General features: G+C 43.6%; 1 protein-coding gene across 1 annotated transcript; it reads right to left on the minus strand.

The window, feature by feature from the left end:
• Window positions 1–21685: 21685 nt before the first annotated feature.
• LOC128874626 (peroxiredoxin-like) lies at window positions 21686–23088 on the minus strand. Its single transcript, XM_054119532.1, has 3 exons — window positions 22750–23088; window positions 22350–22573; window positions 21686–22276 (listed from the first exon to the last, which is right to left on the minus strand). The coding sequence occupies exons 1-3, from the start codon at window positions 22792–22794 to the stop codon at window positions 21820–21822; spliced, it is 726 nt and encodes a 241-aa protein (XP_053975507.1). The 5' UTR covers window positions 22795–23088; the 3' UTR covers window positions 21686–21819.
• Window positions 23089–23112: the final 24 nt, after the last annotated feature.

Consider the following 23112-nt stretch of genomic DNA (forward strand, 5'->3'; position numbering starts at 1 on the left):
CCTAATTTAGGTAATCCTTCGACTACCTGAATCACGGTCGAAGAAACTTGCAAATATTAATGGCGACACGGTCTCGGGTCAACGAACGACGGAAATCACGAGACACCCAAAATTCCAACGGAATTTCCCTTCATTAAATTTATCAACAATTCCTGGAAAAGTCTGGGACGAACGTGACTTTGGTTGCGGATTAAATCCTCGAATACCCCCACTTCAGTTGACGAGGAGCCTCGGCACGACGAACAACCGGGAGTCTTGTCGCTTCTCTACAAAGTTAACCGATGATTTCCCGGTAGAACGCCGATGTAATCGAGTCGTCGCGGAGTGGAAAGTGATCATCGATTGTCGCGGCTTGCTGTGCGGTGCTCGACACTCCGCGCATTATGTCCTACATATTCGCGTTAAAACGGTTCGCGTGTCGCCACGGGACCAGAACATATATTCGGGGAGTATTCCAAAGTGTATCCGCGCCGAGTGTCTAAAATGGAAACCGAGAATATCGCGCGCTCGCTAAAAGGGAGGAAATCGAAACGGTAGATTTAGTGGACTCCATTTTGAAAATATGTACTACACGGAGCTGTACAGATTGTCCTTGAGCGATGGTAATTATAACAGTGTTTTATTGAGACGAGCCTCTACGTATTAACGCATTCGCGATCGATAGATATTTTTACGTTTCTAATACCGAGTACTGACGAAAATAATAAAATTCTGAAGTTGGACGTCGCAAATTTGCGTCGTTAGGGCGAAGATAAAAATCCCGAAATATGTTTCGAAATATCAATGTTGGAAATATCTGGTGTATAAAATAGAAAGATTTTCCGAATTTCTTCATAACCAGGAATAGAATTTGAAGTGACGTGAATTCACGTCAACAATAAAAGTGGGAAAATAGTTTTGGAATTGATATAAGGAATAGAATGTTAACGCTAAACCTATCGACGTTCATTTGTAACTATTAGGTTTGCTAAAAAGTTCGTTCAACTTACTAACTTTAGATCGACTATCTATTGTTTAATCTTTCGTGGGGCGAATGTTAAATGGATTTTTTGCTATAATCAGATACACACAAAATCAAAGCATTATTCGTCTGTATTTCCACTGTTATGGACCAAATGATTAGTCTTGGAGACACTTTTTCCAATTAAATGCAAAAATATTTTCCGTGAAACTAAACTAAATAACGCGTGAAACAATTGTACATAATTCATATATTGCACATAAGAACTATTTACAAAAGTTTGAAAACGGTCATTCGAGTGGTGGGTTTAGTGTCAATAGTAAAAACAGTAATTACTAGCTTCCCGACAAACAATGAAGCCCTTTACGCGAAATGCGATCACTGGATCTGAATTACGTATCCAGAGGCGATCTCTCCAGCTCCACGTAATTATTCGAAAAGTGCCAGAAACTATCAAACTCGAGGAAATAGTTTCCTATATCGTTCCGTCGCGATCGGTGTCAACCACTTGGCGAACGTATCCGGTTAGCGACCAATCCCTTCACTCGATGCAGAGAACGAGGCCTGCGCGCGAGTACCGAGGAGAAGGTGCGACAAACGGGCCCGGCGCGCAACTATCGAGGTTCGCGGCGCGTGTCGCGCGCAAGTTTCGAGGAGTCGAGTCTACGTCGCAATTCAAGGAGTTAGCGAGGAGGCGCCATTGGCGGCGCGCGACCACGAGGGAGCACGGACGACAATGCGAGCCTGCACCGCCGCGTTTTCAGCATCCCGCATACACACGACGCATCCGAGTAAGTACGCGCACGTAAGTACGTGCACTTCAATCATCGTTCTCACACCCCGTCGCGCGCCATCGCACCTTTCGCCTCTTTTTCGCCTCTGATCTCTCCACGAGCCTTTCATCCGTGGAGCGATTCCATCCTCCGCGTCGGGCCCTCCCCCTCCCCCCGTTTTAGTTTTATTCCGCCTCCGCTGTCCTTTCTTCTCCGCCCTCTTTGCACCGTTTACTGTCTTCCTTTCTACCCCTCGAACCCTCTCCCGTAACACACACACACACACACACACACCCCTCGCCATTCGTCCAAGGGAACTATGCACGTTGGTGAGCAGCGAGCGAAACGCGCGCGGTGCCCTTTCGCCGCCTTTAGGGACTCGATCATATCGAGGCTACTGTCTACGGATACGAATCCGCTGGCTTGTCTGCTGCGGTCTCGTTTGAGCGTAGGTGCTCCTTGGCAAGTGCTCCTTTGGAGTGGCTAAGCTGAATCGATGAGATGGAGGGGTTATCGAGGCTAGGACGAATTAGGATTGTGTTGGAATACTAAATATTCACGCTTTATTGCAGGAATTTCATTGTATATTTGGAGAAACAAATTGTTCCTTGGTTACTTGGAAGTAAGGGGGGTAGTTTGATGCACTGAAGACTTCGTGGTATTGGAGAATTTTTCTTAGGGAGACTTCTCGACATATCAATTACATGTATTCAGTGATGTTTAGTCTAGCTATAGGAATTTTTTCAAATGTCCCACACTCCCCTAACATCGTACAGAAATTGTTACAGTTGAGAGTACCCATAAATATAAATGACGAAAACATTTATATGAAAACTGCCTGTAAAGTTCTAATGATTATTTAACACAAATTTAACGATATATACGCCTATAAACAAGTTTCGACACCTATTCCTACGTCCCCAAAGCACGAACAAAAGTTTAAATATCGTATAAATTCGTTTCACGTCGACGTTTATTCAGACTCCTCCTCCAGGGTGTTTTTAATAACTTCGTAGACCGTCTGGCGAGCAAAGTGGAACAATCGTACCGAATCACAACGGAGTGCAACGATGTCGAAGATATTAGCTCCGCGTGGTCGTGCACGACGAGTGGATTAAACGCGGCACGGCTGATTAAACGCGATTTATATCGGCGTTAATAAACGATGGCATTGGATATTTAAAGCGACTCATTAACTCGGTGATTGCGATGAAAGGGGATGTTATCCGCGTAGGAGCCGCCCGATCGATCGTTTTCAATATGGTTTCTTTTTCTTCCGCCGTTACCTTCGTTGCGGAACAACGTTTTCCTATCGCTAACAAGCCGATCGGAAAATTCAGCCGTTCGTCGATATCGTTTCTACGAAAAAAAAAGATATAATAAAAAAAAAAGGGAACTACTTCTTTCCATTCCATCTGCCGCGGATAAAAAGGCTGGGATGCTGGGAACATCGCATCGTTAAATGGCAAAAAAATTATCTACGTTAACAACGAGATAAGAATTTCTGAGATTATCAGCGACAGTATTTGTTCGAAAGTGAAGTAAGCATAAAATCTCGTTTCTTTTCGCGGTGAGGTTCTCTTCAAAACTGTAGCTTACATACTTTCCTTATGTATATTGAGTAAAATAATATTTTCGTTTACTGTTTTACTGTTACCCAAATTAAAAGTGATTTTTCTCATTTCGATCTTACGTTTATCAAGAACAAGCATTCGTTGGCAACAACGAGCCACTCTCGACTATTAAGAATGTGTTTGTTACACATTCGTGATGCTCGTCGAACAAATCGCCGGCCCTGTACGTAGCAACGCACACCTACACGTCCTCCGCGCTCCAATCGAATCGATCGGGCGTGTTACGTCGATCCTCGCACCTTTACAAATCCCCCACCGCCCTGGACAGCCGTCAATTAGCCTCCGATACAATGCTCCCCCGGACAGAGGATTTCTCGGATTCGAAAAACCGTGTTAGGATCCTGTTTGCTGGGAATCGAAAGTTCACTCGTGTCATTGTCGGCTGCAATCTAGAGTCGAATTGCAACTCCTCCCCCGTCGACACCCTCCCCCTCCCCTTTCCTGCATGCCCTGTCACGGGGGTAATTTAACACGGGAAGGGGATGACAACGGTCTCGAAGCCCGTGTCCTTCGAGGTCCCGTAAGTGACGATCGTGTTACACCGGTGAATTCACGAAAATCTTCGCTAGAATCTATTCTTCGGCGCACCCTACGGCGATTGGTCTCATTACCCCTGCCTCTGGTTAATCTTCTTTCGAATTTTTCTAAAAGAGCAGGGGTTCGAAGCGAGATGGATAAATGGAAAAAAAAGGGAGATGGGGAGGTTGTTTCGGGGCGGCAGTTGTAAATTATCGAGGTGCGGGCTCTTTTCAGGGGTAAGCGTTTGGGAGTCACGGATGATCTCTTAAGTACCCCACCCCTTTGCTCCAGTTGGCATGCTCGACTTGCGATTTAATGGAGTAGCGCTGAACAACTTATTTTAGTAATGAACCTTGGTGATGGTGAGTTCCCTTTAAAATTAGTGGTAGAATTATTCTTTCGCTCTTTTCTTTTAAATACACGAGTTATACCATGGGGGAGGGACCTCTCGATTCTTTGGAACAGGAGAGATTAAAGTTGACGGATAATTTATCGAATTCTACGTGTTATTTTCATTCTTCTGAAAAAATAGGAAAATGCATTGGGATGCGTAATCACAGAATTACGATGGTAATTTCTAATTTATTATCAAAGTACTGCTCCTTTTTATTAAATTTAGATTCCCCCCTCCCGTTATCTTAAAATGTTTTATACTCGATCGCGAGCAGTTAGACCGTGGAATATACATGAAGCTTCTTTGCAGTACGTTTGAAGTATCTCTTAAGAAAATTAGAACTAGGTCAGCGAGGATCGGTGTTCACGGTAACGCAAACTCCAATTAATTGCGGAGCTCTTTAGGAACAGGCGTGTAAGCCCCGAAGGCACTTAAATAACAATTTTAGTACTTGCCCCAACTTCCACTAACGAGAAATGTATAGCAACGGTCGAGTAAACTGTTGACTAGATACAACTTGGCTCCAAGAACACTGAATGTCTATTTGAAAAGAAAGTAGTATTTATTCCTTGCTCTCTGTACAATACGTATTTATTTCTTCGTTCACGAAAGTTTACGTGTGTACGAGCTTATGATAGTACCGAAAATACAAGAGCTTCGATATTATTTATCTATTAAAGCTTCCTGGCATTTTGGAAGTAGTGCGAGTCGAGAGTTAAATTTTCAATTTTAACAATAAAAATTTATATTTCCCTCGGGTGGTATAAATTGTATATTGTATAGCGTATAATTTCTGGCTAACAGAGTACGTGGTTTTGCTTATGACGCGTATCGCGACATATGACGATGATATTAAAAGGGTACTATGCAAAAACGCGCGAATAAAACACAATATGGGAGTTTTAACAGGGGGGCTAAGTGACCTCATATAAATTCCAAAACGCCAGCAGCCGTAGACCATAGATAGCCATTCAGTGCTCGACATCAGGGCCACCCTTATTTACTCTCCCCTTCGACAAGCCATACTGGCGATGTCGTTGTCTCCCAACAAATCTCATGATCGATTCAACCGTGCCATCAAAACACAGTCGAACCCAATTCCTCCCGAAGAATACACGAATTTCCAAATCCGCGGGGGTCCAGGACCCCCCAGCGTGCCCCGAAAAGACGACGCACGACGACCTCGGCTCCCGAGCTAAAAAATCAGTACTTCCTAATGGCTCGACTCACGCTAAGCACACAAAGGGGATCCTTTCACTCGTCGGTAGATTAAACGGGATCCCTAATCGTGTTAATCGCGTGAATCGAATCTAATCCAGTACCAGAAGATCTCGAAACGTTTAATTAGTTTTAAAACGTGTACTTCCACTCTTCGAGAAACAGGATTTTTTAACCGGAGAACCGTGTAACGAAACAAGTTCAAATTTCATTACACGAAAATGATTACTCTAACGTATCACTTGTCAAATTTGTATCGCAAAATATTGGAGAATCGCGTCTGAATTTCACAAATTTCAAGGTACATCTAAAGCTTAACTTTCTACGTTGCATAACTTTCATGTTAAAAATGACCCAAAATAGCCTCCTTTTCGATGAGTAATGGTAATTACGTCACTCTATGTTTTCTTAAGGATAAGGTAGTTACGCCAGTAATTCGCATGTATCACAATTTCTAATTACTCGACTGCACATGTTTGAACAAACGAAGATAGTCATCTGAAGGGAACGTTTCCAGCTCGAATTGAAAAAAAATCAGTAATTCCTAATGGTTCGGCGCGCGACGTGGACACAAAAGGGGGTCCTTGTGGTCGTTAGTAAATTAAACGAGATCCTCGATCTCGCCGCGGAAATCGCGTGACCCTTAAACACACACTCGTGGCAGCGACGGGGTTCACGCAAGTGGCGCGTAATTCGTGTGATTCGCGATGAAACAGAATCGATACCGTTGCCTTAATTGCTGTACCGCGGCGGCCAGCTCATTTGTTTTAAAGCTTCATCGTCCGTCTAATCGAGTTAATTACCAGGCTGATAAAGCGCGACGACTTCGCGACAGCTGCGCGACGGAAACGCAGGGCAGATACAACAGGCCAACGCAGAACGCAATAAACGAGGACGAAGGAATGAATCGTGCGGTACTTGGTATTCGCGCGTACATCCCTCGCTTTTCGATACTTTGTTGTCTCGAAGCACGTGGACGCTGGAGAATTCTCGTAACATTGATTGATATCCACGTGATGAATTCAAACTGATGCATGTAGTGTCCGAGGTCACTTTGTTTCGATAAAGTCTAAAAATGTAGATACTGAAGAATCCTGAGATAATGGAAATTGCTGTAGAATAATCGAGAATGGATTAACTATTATTCTGACGTGTCATGTATGCAGTCTGAAGATTATCTTATGTTTGAGGTCTGGATGTTTTGATGTCTGAGAACGAAGTGCTGCTTAAATTTAAAGTCTGTAAATCTGAAATTCTGAATGTCTGACAACCTGGTGATTCGAAATTCTTGAAAGTCTGATCGCCTGGTAATCTAGATTTCTCAAAATCTGAAAGCCTGGAATCTGAAGATCTGAACGTTTGAAAATCTGAATATCTGAAAGCCTGAAAGCCTAGTTATCTGAAATTCCGAAAGTCTGATCGCCTGGTAATCTAGAGTTCTCAAAATCTGAAATCCCGGAATATCTGAATGTCTCAATGTCTGAAAGTCTAGTAATCTGAAATTCCGAAAGTCTGATCGCCTGGTAATCTAGAGTTCTCAAAATCTAAAAAGCCTGGAATCTGAAGATCTGAAGGTTTGATAATCTGAATGTCTGAAAGCGTACAAGTCTGAATGTCTGATTATCCAAGTGCTCGAATATCCACGGTTCTACGATAATTTCCATCTTTACCCAGAACTCACTGCTCGCCGAGTTAATTGCCGTTCCGTGCAGCTCATTTGTTTGAAGCTTCATCGTCCTAATCGAGTTAATTACCAAGCTGATAAAGCGCGACGACTTCTCGCGACAGCTGGACAACGGAAAGGTGGAAAAGAGAAAAAACCGGGGCTGCGGAGCCCAGATGACGCCTCTCCGCGAACACGGGCCAATTTATAGCCGCCATTATCGCGAACGCGATCCTTTCGTGACCTGTTATTACCTGCGTCCACAGGAGCTGGACAATTACTGTAATGGAATAATTTTTTGGAAAATCTATCGCGACGATCCACGGGGAGGGGGAAGTGCTCGCGGCCACACCCTGACCGCGATCCTCGCGATGAGAAGCTTTAGTTAGTCGTAGAAGATATTTCTGGGGAGAGGTGCGATAGGAAGTTGGACTCGAGGGGTTGATCGTCGAGCCATGTTGTGTTAGAGGGTGATTGTAAGGTAAATCTTAGCTGACGAGTGTGGGGTTGAGGGCTCCGAAGGGGCGAGAAAATAGGAAGGTTTATCGTAATGGAATTTGGAAAAGGGGAAAGGTGTATGGTCGGAGGCGTCCGAAAGGTGAGCTGATAAGTCGAGTATTTTCTAGAACGGGAAATTTGTGGTATCTCATTTTATGAGGATGTTAACTGGGAAGACTTGTTCGTAATGTTACTGGTCACTTCCTTGTTAAAGTAATTGAAAAAAGTTTAAACATAGATGGACACCTATCTGGTAGTATCCTAGGAAAAGTTAAGTCGTATATTAATTAATTCGATGATTTGAGAGACCATTGGAAGATAAATGTGAGGCCTGAAAGTATTAAGTCAGTATTTGAAGTCTAAAAATCTGATATCTTGGACATCTAGGTGTCTGGACTGTTTGAATATCCAAAAATCAGACAATCTGAGAGTCAGATCTTAATAAGAAATCTTGCATAAAATTCGGGAAGTGGCAAACTTGAACTCCTCTCTACCAACCATCTCACGAATCTCACATTCTCCGGTGTTCCTTCTTTTAAATATTATCGTGTACAAATAAACGAGCAACAATCTCAGCAACGAAGAAGCACTTCAATGTCTCGTTTAACCCTCGAAGATCCGGCAAATCGTGCGTGCACCGAGCACAACGGTTCGCGAAAATGTCGCGACCCCTCTCTGTCACGAAAAAAAAAAAAGAAAAAGAAGAGAACTCTCGTTGAAAAACGCGAAGCAAGTGGAGGCGGTGTAGTCCAACGGGCGAAGTAGTACGATCGTCGTTCGTCCCGACGGATCAGAACACTGAGAAAGGTCCGAGAGAGGGCGGAGGACTGGTCCGGGGTCCCTCGGTCACAGAAGCGACCGGCTCCGACACGACGACAAAGAGAACCCGGGGCGCACAGAGAGAGCGGGAGCAGGAGAGGAGAGAGTCAATGGGTATAAGCACTAAGCGCGTAACTATAAAAGGAGCCGGGGGTTGCGAATCGTCGCTAGATTAAAAAGAGGCTCCCTTTTTCGCTTGCTCTTTTATGCCTGTGCGCCGCGCCCCACACGCATCATGCGCCTCCGACGTTCCACGTTCGAGCGTGTGCATACAGTGCCCAGCATAAGTATTGCCACAGAGCGATTCTTCGAATGAGACTAGTAGACATGGGGAAATTTCATTTGGTAGCGCTCGATTTTTTCCATGGGACTTTATCGTCACATATTCGAGTGGGTAGGTGAATTACAATGTTTAATAGTGGTTGTGAGTAGCGAGAAAATTACTTGTTCTCAGGGACAGGGCTTCGATAATATGTACATATGATAAATCTTGTAGGTGTCTCTATAAGTCGGTTTTGGGGGTTGCAATGTCGACGTCACAGATATTCGAAGTGGCCATCTTCTTGCACGACTTGTTCTAATCGAACCCAGCCAAGAAATACTTCACTCTCCTTTTACTTTTGGGAAAATTGTATTCCACGTAGAAATGAATGAGAGACAATAGACTATATTAATAATTAATAATCTATGATAAAGAAAATACCTTTTCAACTAAAGAACTCCATTCGCCCCTTCACGCATTTCCTTTTAGAGATTCTAATATCAATATCAAAATACATTTTTTCAACATTCCTAGTAGATTGTTCAACCATCCGAACCTTCATATATTTCAATAAATTTGTTTGCTACGACAAGACATCATTCCAACTCGGAGTACAGGCGATAAAATTAAATTGTGATGAAATTCGAATGTTTGTAAGAAATGTTTGCACGCGTAAGATTAGGTTTGCTCCGAAAATTGCTCAGTGCCAATACTTATGCCAGGCACTGTACGCACCCATGTACATCGAACGACGTGTACACAGCAGAATTTTCTTGTGCGCGAGCACACGTTCGATATCTCGCGACCGTCCGCTGTAAAAAGCAATTTGATCTGGCAGCGCGGTATAAGCCCCCCTTCGCCGCCTTTTTTCCTTTCTTCCTTTTATCTCCAGCCTCGCGGGCGCGTCAATCTTCTTGCGGGATTCGACTTTCGACCCGACCATCCGTGCCCCGGATATATGCAAATCGCTCGATTCCAGAGACGGCGCTGTTAATGCGTTTGCAAATCGAGACAAATTTTGAGAAACACGGTATATCGTCTGACAGTTCTTTGGAAGTAACGTAGGAGAAGACGCGAACGTGAACTTTTGTATCGAATACTGTATAAACCATCCCACGGGATTTGAAAAGTGCTACTGTTTATCTTCGTTCGAATTGTGGAAGTTACAGTCGGTAAAACAACGCGTTTCTTCAGAAAATCGTAATCGAAATGGCAGCAGAAATACAACAAACTTCCTCAAAGTCATTGATGTATGCACAAACATGTAATACAAAACCAATCTCTACCAAAACAGTCAATATTTGACGTTGATGACACTGTAGTCCATGCGACATAAAGCAGATAAAAAAAAATATGTTTTTTTGTTTTTTCTTCTCAACGTAACCAAATGAATCTAATAACGCATGTACATGTGTGGAAATGTAGCTTTAATCATTTTCTAAGAGTCAAACGAAATTATTAAATGAAATAATTAAATGAACGATTATCGTTCATACAAACAAAACCATTCAGTTCGTAAATTCTGTCGAAATTTTTACATCAGAGAAATCGTTATGAATGCAGCACTGTCTAGTCGAAACAAACAAATGCCGAAGAATTCTCGAAAAAATTAAAATTTTTACGAAATAATCGAGAACAAAGGAATGACTATCCACACGATGAGATATGTATTTTTATTTGTTCCGTGGCATTGCGTATTATCCCCTCCCCCGCCCCTTTCGTCTCGACAGCAATACTCTTTGTCCTACGCCTTGCCGACAGTCCGGGAATTGCGTTTTTAAAAAAATTTTTTCGCAATTCCGCGATTTCCTCTCTCTCGGCTCCGCAATTTCCCCCGCGCTTTGCCGTGAAGTGGAGGCATTGTTCGAAATAACAAGCGGCACGCTCTTCTATTCCTTCCTCCCAAAAGTACATCGCTCCTCGTTCACCGGTTTTCGCTTCGCGTACACGCTCCGCAGCGCGCCGCGATGCGTCAGACGGGTAGGTCGCATATGTCGAGCGCGCACAATGCGTCGTGATCGTATTACAATTCACAATACGCCCGTCCGGGGTGGGTCTAATGCGGGGAAAGCGGCGCTAATTAACCCTTTGGACGAAATTTCAATCGGCATTTTTGCGGCTTCGCTCGATTCCGTTGAATATCGCTGCACCGATACTCGGGATGCTGATCACCCATCCGCATCGCGACGTTAATTAAATCCAGGTGAACGCGAACGGGTAGTTTCGTCACGAATTGCAAATCTAGGTATTTACGAGTCCGAAAGTCTGAAACTATGCAAGTCCGAAAGGCTGGAAGTCTGAAAGTCTGGAATTCTGAATGCCTGGAAGTTTGAAAACCTGGAAGTCTGAAGTTCTGAAGATCTAAAATCTGAATCTAAAACATATCGGGCCTCTTTTATTAGAGTATAGTCCTCTGTCCAAATATCTGTCCAAATACCCTTACGCGTATCGCTAAAAGATATCGAAGATCAATTCCTGTACATGGAAGAACGTACAAGCAACAATTTTAACGAGGCAGCGTTCGCGACGCCGGTGATCAACCGACGCTAATTACATCACGAAGAACGCGGATATATTTGTTTATTTTTTCTCTTTTCGTTCCTGGATCGTACCAGACTCTCCCATCATTCTGTTTTTACGCGTTGGAAACGCGTACTCGTATATATTCGTGTCCGCCGTGGCGTCTCTTTTCATTTTTATTCCACGATGAAAGCACTCGCGGCGGCGGTAATTAAACCGCGGAGGATCGCGCGGCGAATCGCGCGGATTTTTATTCTCAGATCGTGCAATATGTTTCTGGTGTACTCGCGATTCTGCGCTTAGATATGACCTGGATTTCAATTATTTCGAGCCTCGCTTGTCGCCGAGCTTTCTTCCCCTCCCGTCGTTCCGCGATTTTCACCACTCGCTATAATTTTGCGAACAAACGTGACCAAGCTGAGGGACCACGTGTCCCTTCCACTTGGGCTCGAATTGCTTAATCTCGATTCGTTAAGTAACATTTATAAAATTATACAAAGCCCTTAGCTTTTTCGCGCCTGGCACAAGATATTCCCTTAAATCATCGAGTAACGCGCAGTCGAAGAAGTGTTAAAATGGGGAAGAAATTAAGGGGTGGGCTGTTAGCAGAGGAATAGCCTGTATAACTATAATTATCTGGTCCGTCGTTGTCTCCCGCGTTCATCCTGAAACGCGGCGGACAGAGATCGCACGCAGCAAGTAAATGGATGGATGAACCGGGGCGAAAAAGGGTGCCTTTGAGCCGACGAGTCTCGTTGCTGCCAGATTAATTAACGAAGCACTCGCCCGGGGTCCAGAAAAGGATCAACAACTCCGATACCGAGGATAGCGAGGGCTAATAGACAGGTGCCCCCATCTAAGTACTTAGCCGTCAAGTCTGCTCCTCGATCAGCAGCCACTGCTCGGGAAATTGTCAATTAATCGCCACGACTCACAATCGCTACACTCCGAGGCGTGAATACGTCGATAAGATAATGATAGCAATTAACCATCGGTTTGGAAATATTAACGTCCCCATTATCGGAACGTCCTGGTTTTGAAACAGCGAATAATACTAAAGAGAATCTTTAGGACTTCATGAAATACTTTATGTATTTTATGGTTGATTAATTTATATTTTAGGTCACGTATCGAGTCACTTTGCGAGCCTTTGTGTATTTACTGTAATCGTAAAGTTGTACGTCGAGGAGAGAATGCAGAGGTGCATAAATAATGACCAACATACACAGAGTGGTCATCTTCTTGAATGGCCTTTCCTATAGCTGAGAAGAACACTCGAGGACAATTAAAAGAAGAAACAATTTACTCTTCTTTTACTCTGGACAAATTTTATTTCACGAATGATAGTAGAATGAACATTAATAACAAAAATTCGAATTCGTTTTCGAATTGGAAAATTCATACTTCCACTCATTTCGGTGGAATTTACCAGTGATCTCGAGAACAGTTGCTATCCCGGATAACGGGAGCGTGTTAAGAGATACATATTTTAATTTGCCTGTGTACCAGAGTGTAACGGAAACTTCGATAGCTCGTACAATATTAATCATACACGTTCCCGTTCCGTATTATTCCCTTTCACAGTCGCGTCCCGATGCGCCAATCGCGGGCTAATTGCTCGACTCGCGGCAATCGCAATTACCATTCGTCCTCTGTATCAGCGACGACGACTTCACGGGAGAATCGAGCAACGAAATCAGCGACCATTGAATCCAACCTTCGACATAATGATCAAGTAATTGTTACGAGAGACGCGGAGAACTATTTAACGTTTGAGTAATTTGCAAGTATTCATGAGCTACGAATAAACCTTGATAATTTGAGTATACGAATAGTATTAGTTGATTTTTCAACCTTCGATATGATGTTCAAGTCATTTTTAGGAGAGACACGGGGATCTATTCAACGTTCGAATAATTTGCAAGTATTCGAGAGCTACGAATAAACCTTAATTATTCGAGTATATGAATAGTATTGGTCCATTTTTTATTTCAGTAGGATACGGTTGATGTTTGAATGCTTTGTTGGTATTCGAATGCTACGAATGGATTCCAAATGCAACGAATAAATTTCTAATACTTGAATACTGAAATGCTACGAGTAAAAGTGAAATGTTCGGGTTACTCGAATGCTACGAGTAAAAATGAAATGTTCAGGTTACTCGAATGCTACGAATATCTGATACTTGTTTGTATCGACAAATACATTCAAGCGGAGGAAGATTCGACGATTAATCACCATCTCCGGTATTAATTACTCATAGAATCAAACGGGTCTTAAACTTCTTTCTATCGCAGGCATCGAACAACACGCATGGGCGCATTTTATTTCCCGCTGACGAGGGGTGGTCGTGTCAAAGGTTTGGACACGTCCATCTAAGTAATTACTGAAGCTTAGGAGCGTCGCAGTTGGGGTCAACGATGTTGATTAAACGCGAGATAAGATACAACTGCTCCACCTTTGCACGATCCGTACGAAGCCGAGACTACTCGCTTTGCTCCGGACAATATTCCCTTAATCGGCCAGACAGTTCGCTTATCATGTTCCTAGCATTCTAGCTACGCTTAGGCATATTCTGATTCATCCGCAATAATACTCCACGGGAACAAATAACCATAAAATTCTTTCTCGAAAATTGAATCAAAATTCACGCGAGGGTTGCCACCTCGAAGAAAACAAAAAGCATTCGATGCGCTTTTGCGGGGCACAAAGGACCGCATGCCCCAGCGTTAATTTGTCAGGTTCGCGCGACCGATGACGAAAAGCGTCGTCGAAACAATCTGACTGCGCCCTCGCAGCGAACAAGAGCTTCTAAGAGGGGTTGGAGGGGGTCGTGGTGCCCCGCGCGCGCGTCGAGGCGACCCAAAGACGAAAATTAAGTCGTGCCCTCCGTTTCTAGGCCTCACTAATAGACTCGTCTCGTCTACTCTGTTGGTCCTGCGGGGCGAAGCTGACCCCACGCTCTGACGGATAATCGACTGAAAATAACCCCAAGAGACAGCCACCATCGGCCCCTCCCTCCCTTGGCAGTCTCTCGAACACAGGTCGGTGCATCTGTTCCGTTTTGAAAGGAACCGAATGACTCCGACAATTAGAGAGAGGAGCAGAAATCCCAACGAAACGCTTGCCTGCACGCGGTGCTTCTTCTTTTCTAGCTCGGGGCATTCATGGCCCGCGGAGATTGCACCCCCTGGCTGCAGGGAGCTGAATCGGTCGGATTAAATTCGACGAAGGAACGATTACGTCGCGTTTCGACAAAGATACGAAATTTAGCGCTGGAGAGTGGTTTCTCCTCGTCCTCGAGTCCCATACAGCTCGTCCCTGAACGTTTTGGTTAATTTTAGGGGGTTAGTTGCAGGGGTGCGGGACTGCAGGAGTGTAAGATTAGAATTTGAATGTTAATCTAGCGACGAAGCTTCTACGACTAACGCTCGACGACTTTGGACTTTGACGTACTTTCAGTACGTTTCGTGAAACATTTAACACGTTGACTACACGTTATAAATAATATTTAATCTCAGCAGAAATTTTCAAGAATATTCGTTTGGCAGTCAACGTGTCAAAATGAATTGTCGAAGTTTCTTAGTGAAAAGCTCTGTCACCCATGTATGGGCGACGTGGCGATATTAAACAAACTAAAATCAATCTCATGTCATCAATATAGCATTACTTGGTTCGACAGCTTGCGTAACGAACACGTAAAGGTCCCCCAAGATGCAATCATAAACATCCACTTTGCAAAGAAATTATATAAGCCTTATTTGCTTCTCCCATCTAGATGTATCAACCTCTAGCTTTGTTTCCAAATTCCCCTCCAGCCTTGTTGAATTGAGTGCCGCAAGACCTAATAAGAGGTGTCCGTTCCTTAGTCACCCATCCTATCCCTACAATTCTACGAATAACAAATTGGAAAAGTCCTCCGCCAAGTTATCAGCATGGCATTTCGGAAGCACGAGGGACCCTCGCCCGCGGAGCATGCGTTTCCATACAATTCCGTTCGTCGGATTCCGCGGGAGACCTCATTGTTCCGGAGACATTTGTAATTAGAGGTGCCATTAAGTGGGCTTTGACGAGGACCGTTAACCAGCGGCACAATGCACGGTGGAACGTAAACAACGTCGTGCTTTGTCGTCTAATTCGCGGCGCGGAGGGGCAATGGCCGTCACAAAAGACACATTTAGCTAAATGCAACGCGCGAGCTCGTGCGTCGCATTGTTTTGATACGGTTTGAGTGGGCACAATTAGATCACGCTACGAGTTTCGTGCTCCAACGTCCAGGGGAACCAGAGGGGGGTCGATTGGCTTCGTTGTAGACGCACAAACAACGTCTAGATGCCGGAGGAGGGGGGTGGTTGGGGGTGCAGTTTTAGCGTCGGTGCAGCGCGCGCGGTGGCGTGTCGCGAATCTCTTTTCATCGATCTGATGACCACCTCGTCCATTCGTGCGGTAAGTGGATAGGGCTGGGTGGTCGGTGCCTTGTCGAAGAGCCAGCTACACCAGGAACGCTGGGGAGACCGGGGGTTCGTTCATTTAATACCGGCTGGGCTTTTTTCTCTCCCTTTGCTGACCGCTAAACACGCGCGGACTCATCTCGAATCGTGTTCCCGATCGAAGTCCTCCGTCGCTGTTGTCTTCCCTTCCGTGATCAACGCTTTTTTTTCAGGGACATGGACATCGATTTTAACTTAACTTTGTCGTCACTAACGGTACCTATAACGGTGTCCTCCAAAGTAGAGAGCGTGGTCTCTGGGCCACTTTACGACCGTCCGTGAATTCTTGTAAATATGGTTGTTCCGAGATTCATTTGGGATTCGAGAGATTCACTTGGAAGCTCTATTAATCCTTTGCACTCGAGAGGTGACTGTCAGTCGCATCTTATACGGAATGCAATAACTCGAGAGGTGACTCTCGGTTACCGTCAGGCTTGGTGCAGTAATAATGGCGCACCAACCAGGAATAATGTTTGTTTAAGTTTCATTTCTTTAAAACTCGAAGTATCATAAATAAAATTATTATCGGTGACGTAAAAGTGACCTGATTCTCAAATTTAAAATTAATTTGCGATCACAGATCGGGCTACATCTACAAAGTTAATCTAAGCTTAGCATTCGTGGCAATAGAATGCTAAGAAGTCTCGAGTGCAAAGGGTTGAGAGTCGAAAGATGTAGATACATAGCCTCCCTGTATCTAGTGTAATTTAAAACATGCATATTGATTTTAGATCATTAGGCAGTCTATAATCCTTTCACTTACAGCTTTCGTATAGAAAAGACGTCTTCGGTCCGTAACCACCCCCTCGTGGCATCAAAAGGCTACACCACTGTACAATTTGTTCACCTATCCATTTCTTGTTCCCTTTCTCAAAAAGTACATACAGTGTACAGCTTTGGTAGACCATCAACCTACCAGTTAGGTTTCAACCTACTATAATAGTAAACATAGACAAGCATAAAGAGAAACGCCAATACACTCAAGTATCGGATAATCAAGAGCCCAGGAACGAAGTCTAAACGCTGTCTGGGCCCACGTATACCAAGAGTCATGGTTCTGAGCAGCCCCCTAAACGAGCGTTTCGAAGCACCCTGGCCTGCACTCTAAAGGATCTCCCTTCAAGTATCACTCAAGCATCTATTACTACAACGGGTAATTGATTCTCAGAAGAATCACGGTTAAACGTTGCTACACTTCGATTCCACTCTTACTCACTGATTGAGTCTCACTCAAGAACCACTCGTCCAGATGAACCTCCCTCGCGTGCATCGCGATTCCTAGAGTCCAGCAGCGACGCGTTCACCGGAAGCGTGTTCATCGGTCCAGGAGTCGGACAGGAATTTCGCCAGGGTAATCCGATTACCTGATTGGCCACGAATGGCGCTCTCGTATCCGGTAACCGGAAAGCCCCCAGCGTGAAAGTGCTAAACGAGCAATAAGAAAGTAATGGCGACGCTCAAAGCAAGAATCCCGGGGGTACCTCTAGCCGGCGACAACCGGAGCGATGACGAGGAACTTGGGCGCAGGGTCGGGGAGGAGGGGGAAGCGGGTACCGCGCGCAATTACGGATTTTGAGTGACAGATGCTCGCCCAGTCGGCAGTCGGAAGATTAAAACAAGTAATCAAAGCCCTGGTAGCCACCCCGGGATGGATATGGATGGATGGATTCCCCTCCAGGCCCCCGTTTCGGTCGCCACCCCACCCAGCCGAACCCCGCCGACTGTGTCTCCTCGTTTTCGTGGCCGTACCGCGTTTCGCCTCCTCGTTTCTCTTTCCAACCCCTCCCCGTCAGCGTCGAACCGCCAAGGGTAACCCACCCCCACCTCCCTTCGCCCCTCATTCAGCGACCGTAATATCCACCTATCAAGCCGCGCTCTGAATGCTCCTTTAAGAAAATGTTCCTTTTCGCGAGCAGTCGCCAGCTGGAGAGGTTATTAGACGGCTCCGCGAGGGAAAAAAGACGGCGGATGGCTCCGAGGGGCGGAGGAGGAGAAGGAGGAGGAGGAGGAGGAGAGGTAAGGGGGATCGAGGGGCCAAAGAGGCTCAAACGACGCGAGTTCTATTTCACGAGAAACGATAGAAGGATCCTCTTTGACGCGCTCGCTCGCTTCGATCGCCGGTCTGACAATAACCGACGAGCTCGAGCTCTGCCTTTTCCTTCTTCTCCTTCGGGGGCAGGGGGGAGAAGATGGAGAGAGGCTAATGACGTTAAGCGATCCCCGATCGGTACTATCGGCGACGTGGAAGACGGCGAAACCTCGAGTATTGAAGATAACGGTGGCGAGAGCGACTGCAACTATGGAGGTATGTAGCGACGAGTAGAATCGTTTACACCGAATGTACCCATAGGAATTACACTTTCAATGAATCTATTCAACCTACTTCTGTGCATCCAGCATCAGATGCTCTGTGATAAAACCAGTAGAATCATATAAAATGATGAAATGTAAAAAGATGAAATGCAGCCCTATGAAGTGCACTATATTGAGATAACTCTATCCAAACTACTTCTGTACATATGCCACGAGTAAAATTATTTAACTGAATGCCCCCCTCGGAGGTGATCTTCTCGCCTAATAGTTGTAATATTCGTCAAGCTTCCAATCCCAACATGCTTCACATCCCTGCAGCTCTTATCTTTTATCTCTCATTAAACTTGTTAAACTATTCCTCTGCTTCTCTCACTAATTCTCTACTTCTTTCACGCTCTACCGTCAAGAACTTCGCATTCGCGCGCATCATCGTTGCGACACGTTCCCGACTCTCTGATCGCCACGTTTTGCTACCTCGGGAAGGAAGTATGAAAACGGGATCTGGCAACTGTTGAATAAACGGCTGAAATCGCGGGCACGCCGGAAAGGAGCTTACGGATTAAACCGCGGCCACAATGGCGAGATAGATTTTTCCATTGATTCGCGTTTCATCCCTTCTTGGAAAGTTTGCGAATCGAGTTGCGCTCCTTTTTCTCTTTTTCTCCCCCTTGATGGTTATCGATTCTCCTTTCGACGCTCGCCAATTCGTCGCAACGTTCGTCCGATTAAGAGTGAGCGTGGATTATGTCGTCGCTGGGAGGAGGGATTTTCCTGTTCTAATCGACTTCCTAGTCTATCGCCGCAGGTTTGTTCCGCCTCCGCGATCGCTGGGGCTCTGTGTATGGCTTCTCGATCTAATTGCTCCTCTTGTTGTACCTAACTAACGCTCAACCGACCTTAACAATCGACTCCGCTGCTAGAGCAGATTATTAAAATCCAACTCGCAGAATGAAAATGCCAAAGGGAAAAATACAAAATATTAGGTTGTCCCAAAAGTTTCTTTCGTTTTTATTAATAAGAAATACATGCACAATAGTTTATGTTTTATGTTATATTACTTAATTGTGCACGATTCATTTTGCTCCATTACTGTTACAACATGAATAACTATGAAATTAGATTGTCTATTTATATAAACACGACCACATAAAATAATTGAGTGCAAACTCGCGAAAGAAACTTTCGGGACAACCTAATACAATTTCGGTGGAACAAGGAGTTCCCATCTAGACTCTCTCCTAATATAATAATAAACAAAGAGTCGAATCGAAAGTATAAAACTTGAATAAAATTAAGGTAGATCCGGTTGTCACCTATCAGAGGCATCTTCCTTGTGTGAACAAAACACCCTATATATATTCATACATAAGGAGATAGCATTTATTTAGAAAATTCATCGTATCTATCATACGAGATATAGAACCTTAAATTGGAATTTTTATTCTCAGTAGATCTAACGCAATCCGCTAACAGATTTGTAGCTCCGGTTGCCGCATATCAGGGACACCGTCCCTGTATCTAATAGTTGGCAACCGAACCTACAAACTAACTGGCGTTTCTTTTTTTACATTTAACGAAAAAGAACTAAAGTCACTAAAATGAAGGCTACAAAAGAAAGTTTTCAGTGAATCTGCTTAGGGATCTGTTAATTATCCAGACGCTAGGCGAAGAGTCACTGATGCAAACGATATTCACCGTCCACGTCTGGAGTTGAATTCGCAAAGCCTCAGAGACATGGGACAGCGCCTGCTGGCTCGAATATGTTTAATCTTGAGATTTCGGGTCGCAAAGGACAGGATTGGATTTTATAGGGTGAGAGAGGATGAGCCGTTTATCTCAGGCGTCGCTTTTCAGTTTTTCCCCGCTTCCAGTCTACCTTGCGCCGCCCGACAAACTCCGACCCTCTTTTCTCGGGTTACTTTATATCCCTTCCATTTTGGGGCGTCACCGGCATCTTCTTCGCGAAATAATAAGCTCCTATAAATTTATCACGAATTCGGATATCAGCCTTCTCGTCGACGCCCAGTCCTTTTTCCCCGAAACTACATCCCAATTTGTGGCTTTCGATTTTAATGAGATTTGGTCAAAAACGATAACAGCCCAGATCGTCTCATAACATTGACAACTTGAAGTTTATATCTTACATCTTACAAATGAGAACACATTTTCTTCGTCACTATTTTCGAACATTTTCAGTAATTCTTCATACTCGATTACTACCGCAAGTTTATTCATTAAGTAGGCGCGAGTATGCCCCTGTTAGATATCAACCCAAGTTAGCCATTTTGCTAGATCGTTGTCGCAGAGGTACCCCTGGTATGCAGCAACCACTACTAGCCTGCTTGTTCTACTCTATGGCTACTCTGTTGCCATTTCGTAGGCGCAGAGGTGCCCCTGCTATGCGACAACCTACACCAACTGGCTTGTCGGTCCGGTTGCCTACTCGTTGGCGCAGAGGTGCCCCTGCTATATAACAACCATCGCTAATTGGCTTGTCAGTTGGGTTGCCATCACGTAGGCGCATAAATTCTCCTGCTATGTGGCAACTTACACTAGCCGGTTTATCGGTTCCCATTGCCATCTCGTAGTCGCGGGGATGCCACCAGTATGCGGCAACCCGTACTGACCTATTTATTAGTTCGGTTGTTATCTCAGAGTTGCCGCGTACTCGATTGCACGCACGACTATGTTGAATAAAATAATACTTGAAAAACTAATTGTTTTCTTCGGTCTGAAAATAGGCAATAGTTGAGAATAATTTGTATAAACATATCTTATATAGTGGCCATAAAATCATGAATTATTTTTAATATATTCTCGAGAAACTAATGCTACCTTCTTCCACTAATTTTAAAATACATTGCAAAATTCTTGTTTTAAATCTTTATCGTACAACTCGCGTACTAAGACTCACACAAAACTAAGACTCAATCTATAAACAATTTTTACTTTATTAACGCTCGGTTAACGATAGATTCAACGACACCCTCCTTCTTCGTACGCGAATTCGAGTGGAAGTACTTTCGTAACGGAAACGTGGAAAAGAGAGGATAATCCTAAACGGACTTGCAAGGATTTGACCCGTCGCTATTACTTCCATCACCACAAAGAATCAAATTAACCAGCATAAGATTGCTGGCTCCTCCTTTTGTATCGTGGTTCCACGGATTCCACCCTTGAATCCTCTACATCACACGCGTATATACGAGCGTTCACGCACCTTCTTCTTCCCCTCTTACTTTCTATTCGAGCATCGCGAGCCCTTGTACCCTTTTCCGCCTGATTGAAGCGAGCGACTACGCCATCAACCTTGTTAGGAGAAATTCTGCCTTGCCAGGAACACAATTATAGACATGTGCATACGTTTATTTGCGTCTACATATTACTGGAAAAGAGGGAACTTCATTCAATGCCATAATTAAAATGAACGGCTACTTGTGGGATATTGCAATATCGTAAATACTGCTGAAGAAATGAAAATGAAATTAGATGAGGAAAATTTCGCTGTGAAAATTAAATTTTATATATATAGATTCACAGGGATCCATGATCTTGTATTTTCTATTATTTAATTATTCAGGAAGAAAAGAAATTCGTACCACATGTTTATATGTGAATATATTACTTGGGATTACCAGAAATTATTTATTCGCAAATAATCAAGTATTTTCTACAATTATTATCGAGGGATTTATATTAGCATTTTACTTATATTATAATACACTGTACTTTGTATAAAATTTTACATTCGATGCTTAATTCACTGTTTCGAAGTACTGCTTGCTATCCTTTGGAGTCGGTTTGATGGTCTTGGACTCTGGCTGCCAATTGGCAGGACAGACTTCTCCGTGTTTTTCAACGAACTGGAAAGCCTTGATAAGCCTCAAAGTTTCATCCACGCTTCTACCCACTGGCAAATCGTTAATACTAAGTTGTCTGAGAATTCCTTCTTTGTCTATGATAAAAAGTCCTCGCAAAGCAATTCCATCTTCAAGAAGGACATTATATTTATTTGATATTTCTTTCTTAAAGTCACTAAGGAGAGGATAGCCCAAATTGCCACCCAAGCCACCCTGTTTCCTTGGCGTGTTGACCCATGCCAAGTGACTGAAATGGGAATCTGTTGAAACTCCAATCACTTGTGTATTCAAAGCTTTAAACTCTGAAATCTTTTCACTGAATGCTATCAATTCAGTGGGACATACAAATGTGCTACAAATAACAATCTAAAGTTAGTTTCATGAAAACTTAGTACATCTGTGACTATCAACAATTGAAAACTTACAAATCTAGAGGATAAAAAAAAAGAACAACATATTTCCCTTTGTAGTCGCTTAGTTTTATTTCTTTGAAGTCCCCATCGACTACTGCGGTTCCAGAGAAATCAGGAGCAGGTTTCTGAACCACAGGTCGACAGCAGAAAAGCTTTGAATTAATATAAATGCTACGTGCATTTTCTACCAATGTTGGATTCTTAGTTTTCACCAAACTTGGTATTGTTACAAAGGCCTGAAAATTAAACATACGTACAATTATTTGTACATGTTTTATTTTTATGTAACGTTCATCAATCTGTACACGTTACGTAAATATCATAATTCTCAGAAAATCTTGTGCCTTCTCGTTTCACATGCCTAAATATTTCAAGTAAATTATTATTATTTTCGTTAGGTTAAGTAACTTACCGCTTTGCAAGCCTGAGAACGCAAAGACATTAACACTCGAAACATTGTCGACGTACGAATTACTGACTAGACCAGCGCAGAAATATGTGTATAAAGAAACCAGACTTTAAATTTCGATAAAGTAAAAAAACACTTCACTCAACAGTAAATGCCAGATGGAAATGTCTTATAGCCGGATTTTGAAGAGGTTATATAACTCACTTTTCGTACAAACGATGCATTTTAATGAAGGACATCGAAGGCTATCATTGAATTCTTTAAACTGGTTACAACTCTGTTTATAATTATTTAATGATAGAAATTTGTTTTTAAATATTGCAGCTATTCTCTTGTGAAAGTGCTTTATATGTACTTGTATAAAAT

The sequence above is a fragment of the Hylaeus volcanicus genome, chromosome 4 (assembly GCF_026283585.1).
Source record: "Hylaeus volcanicus isolate JK05 chromosome 4, UHH_iyHylVolc1.0_haploid, whole genome shotgun sequence".
Taxonomy (NCBI): Eukaryota; Metazoa; Arthropoda; class Insecta; order Hymenoptera; family Colletidae; genus Hylaeus; species Hylaeus volcanicus.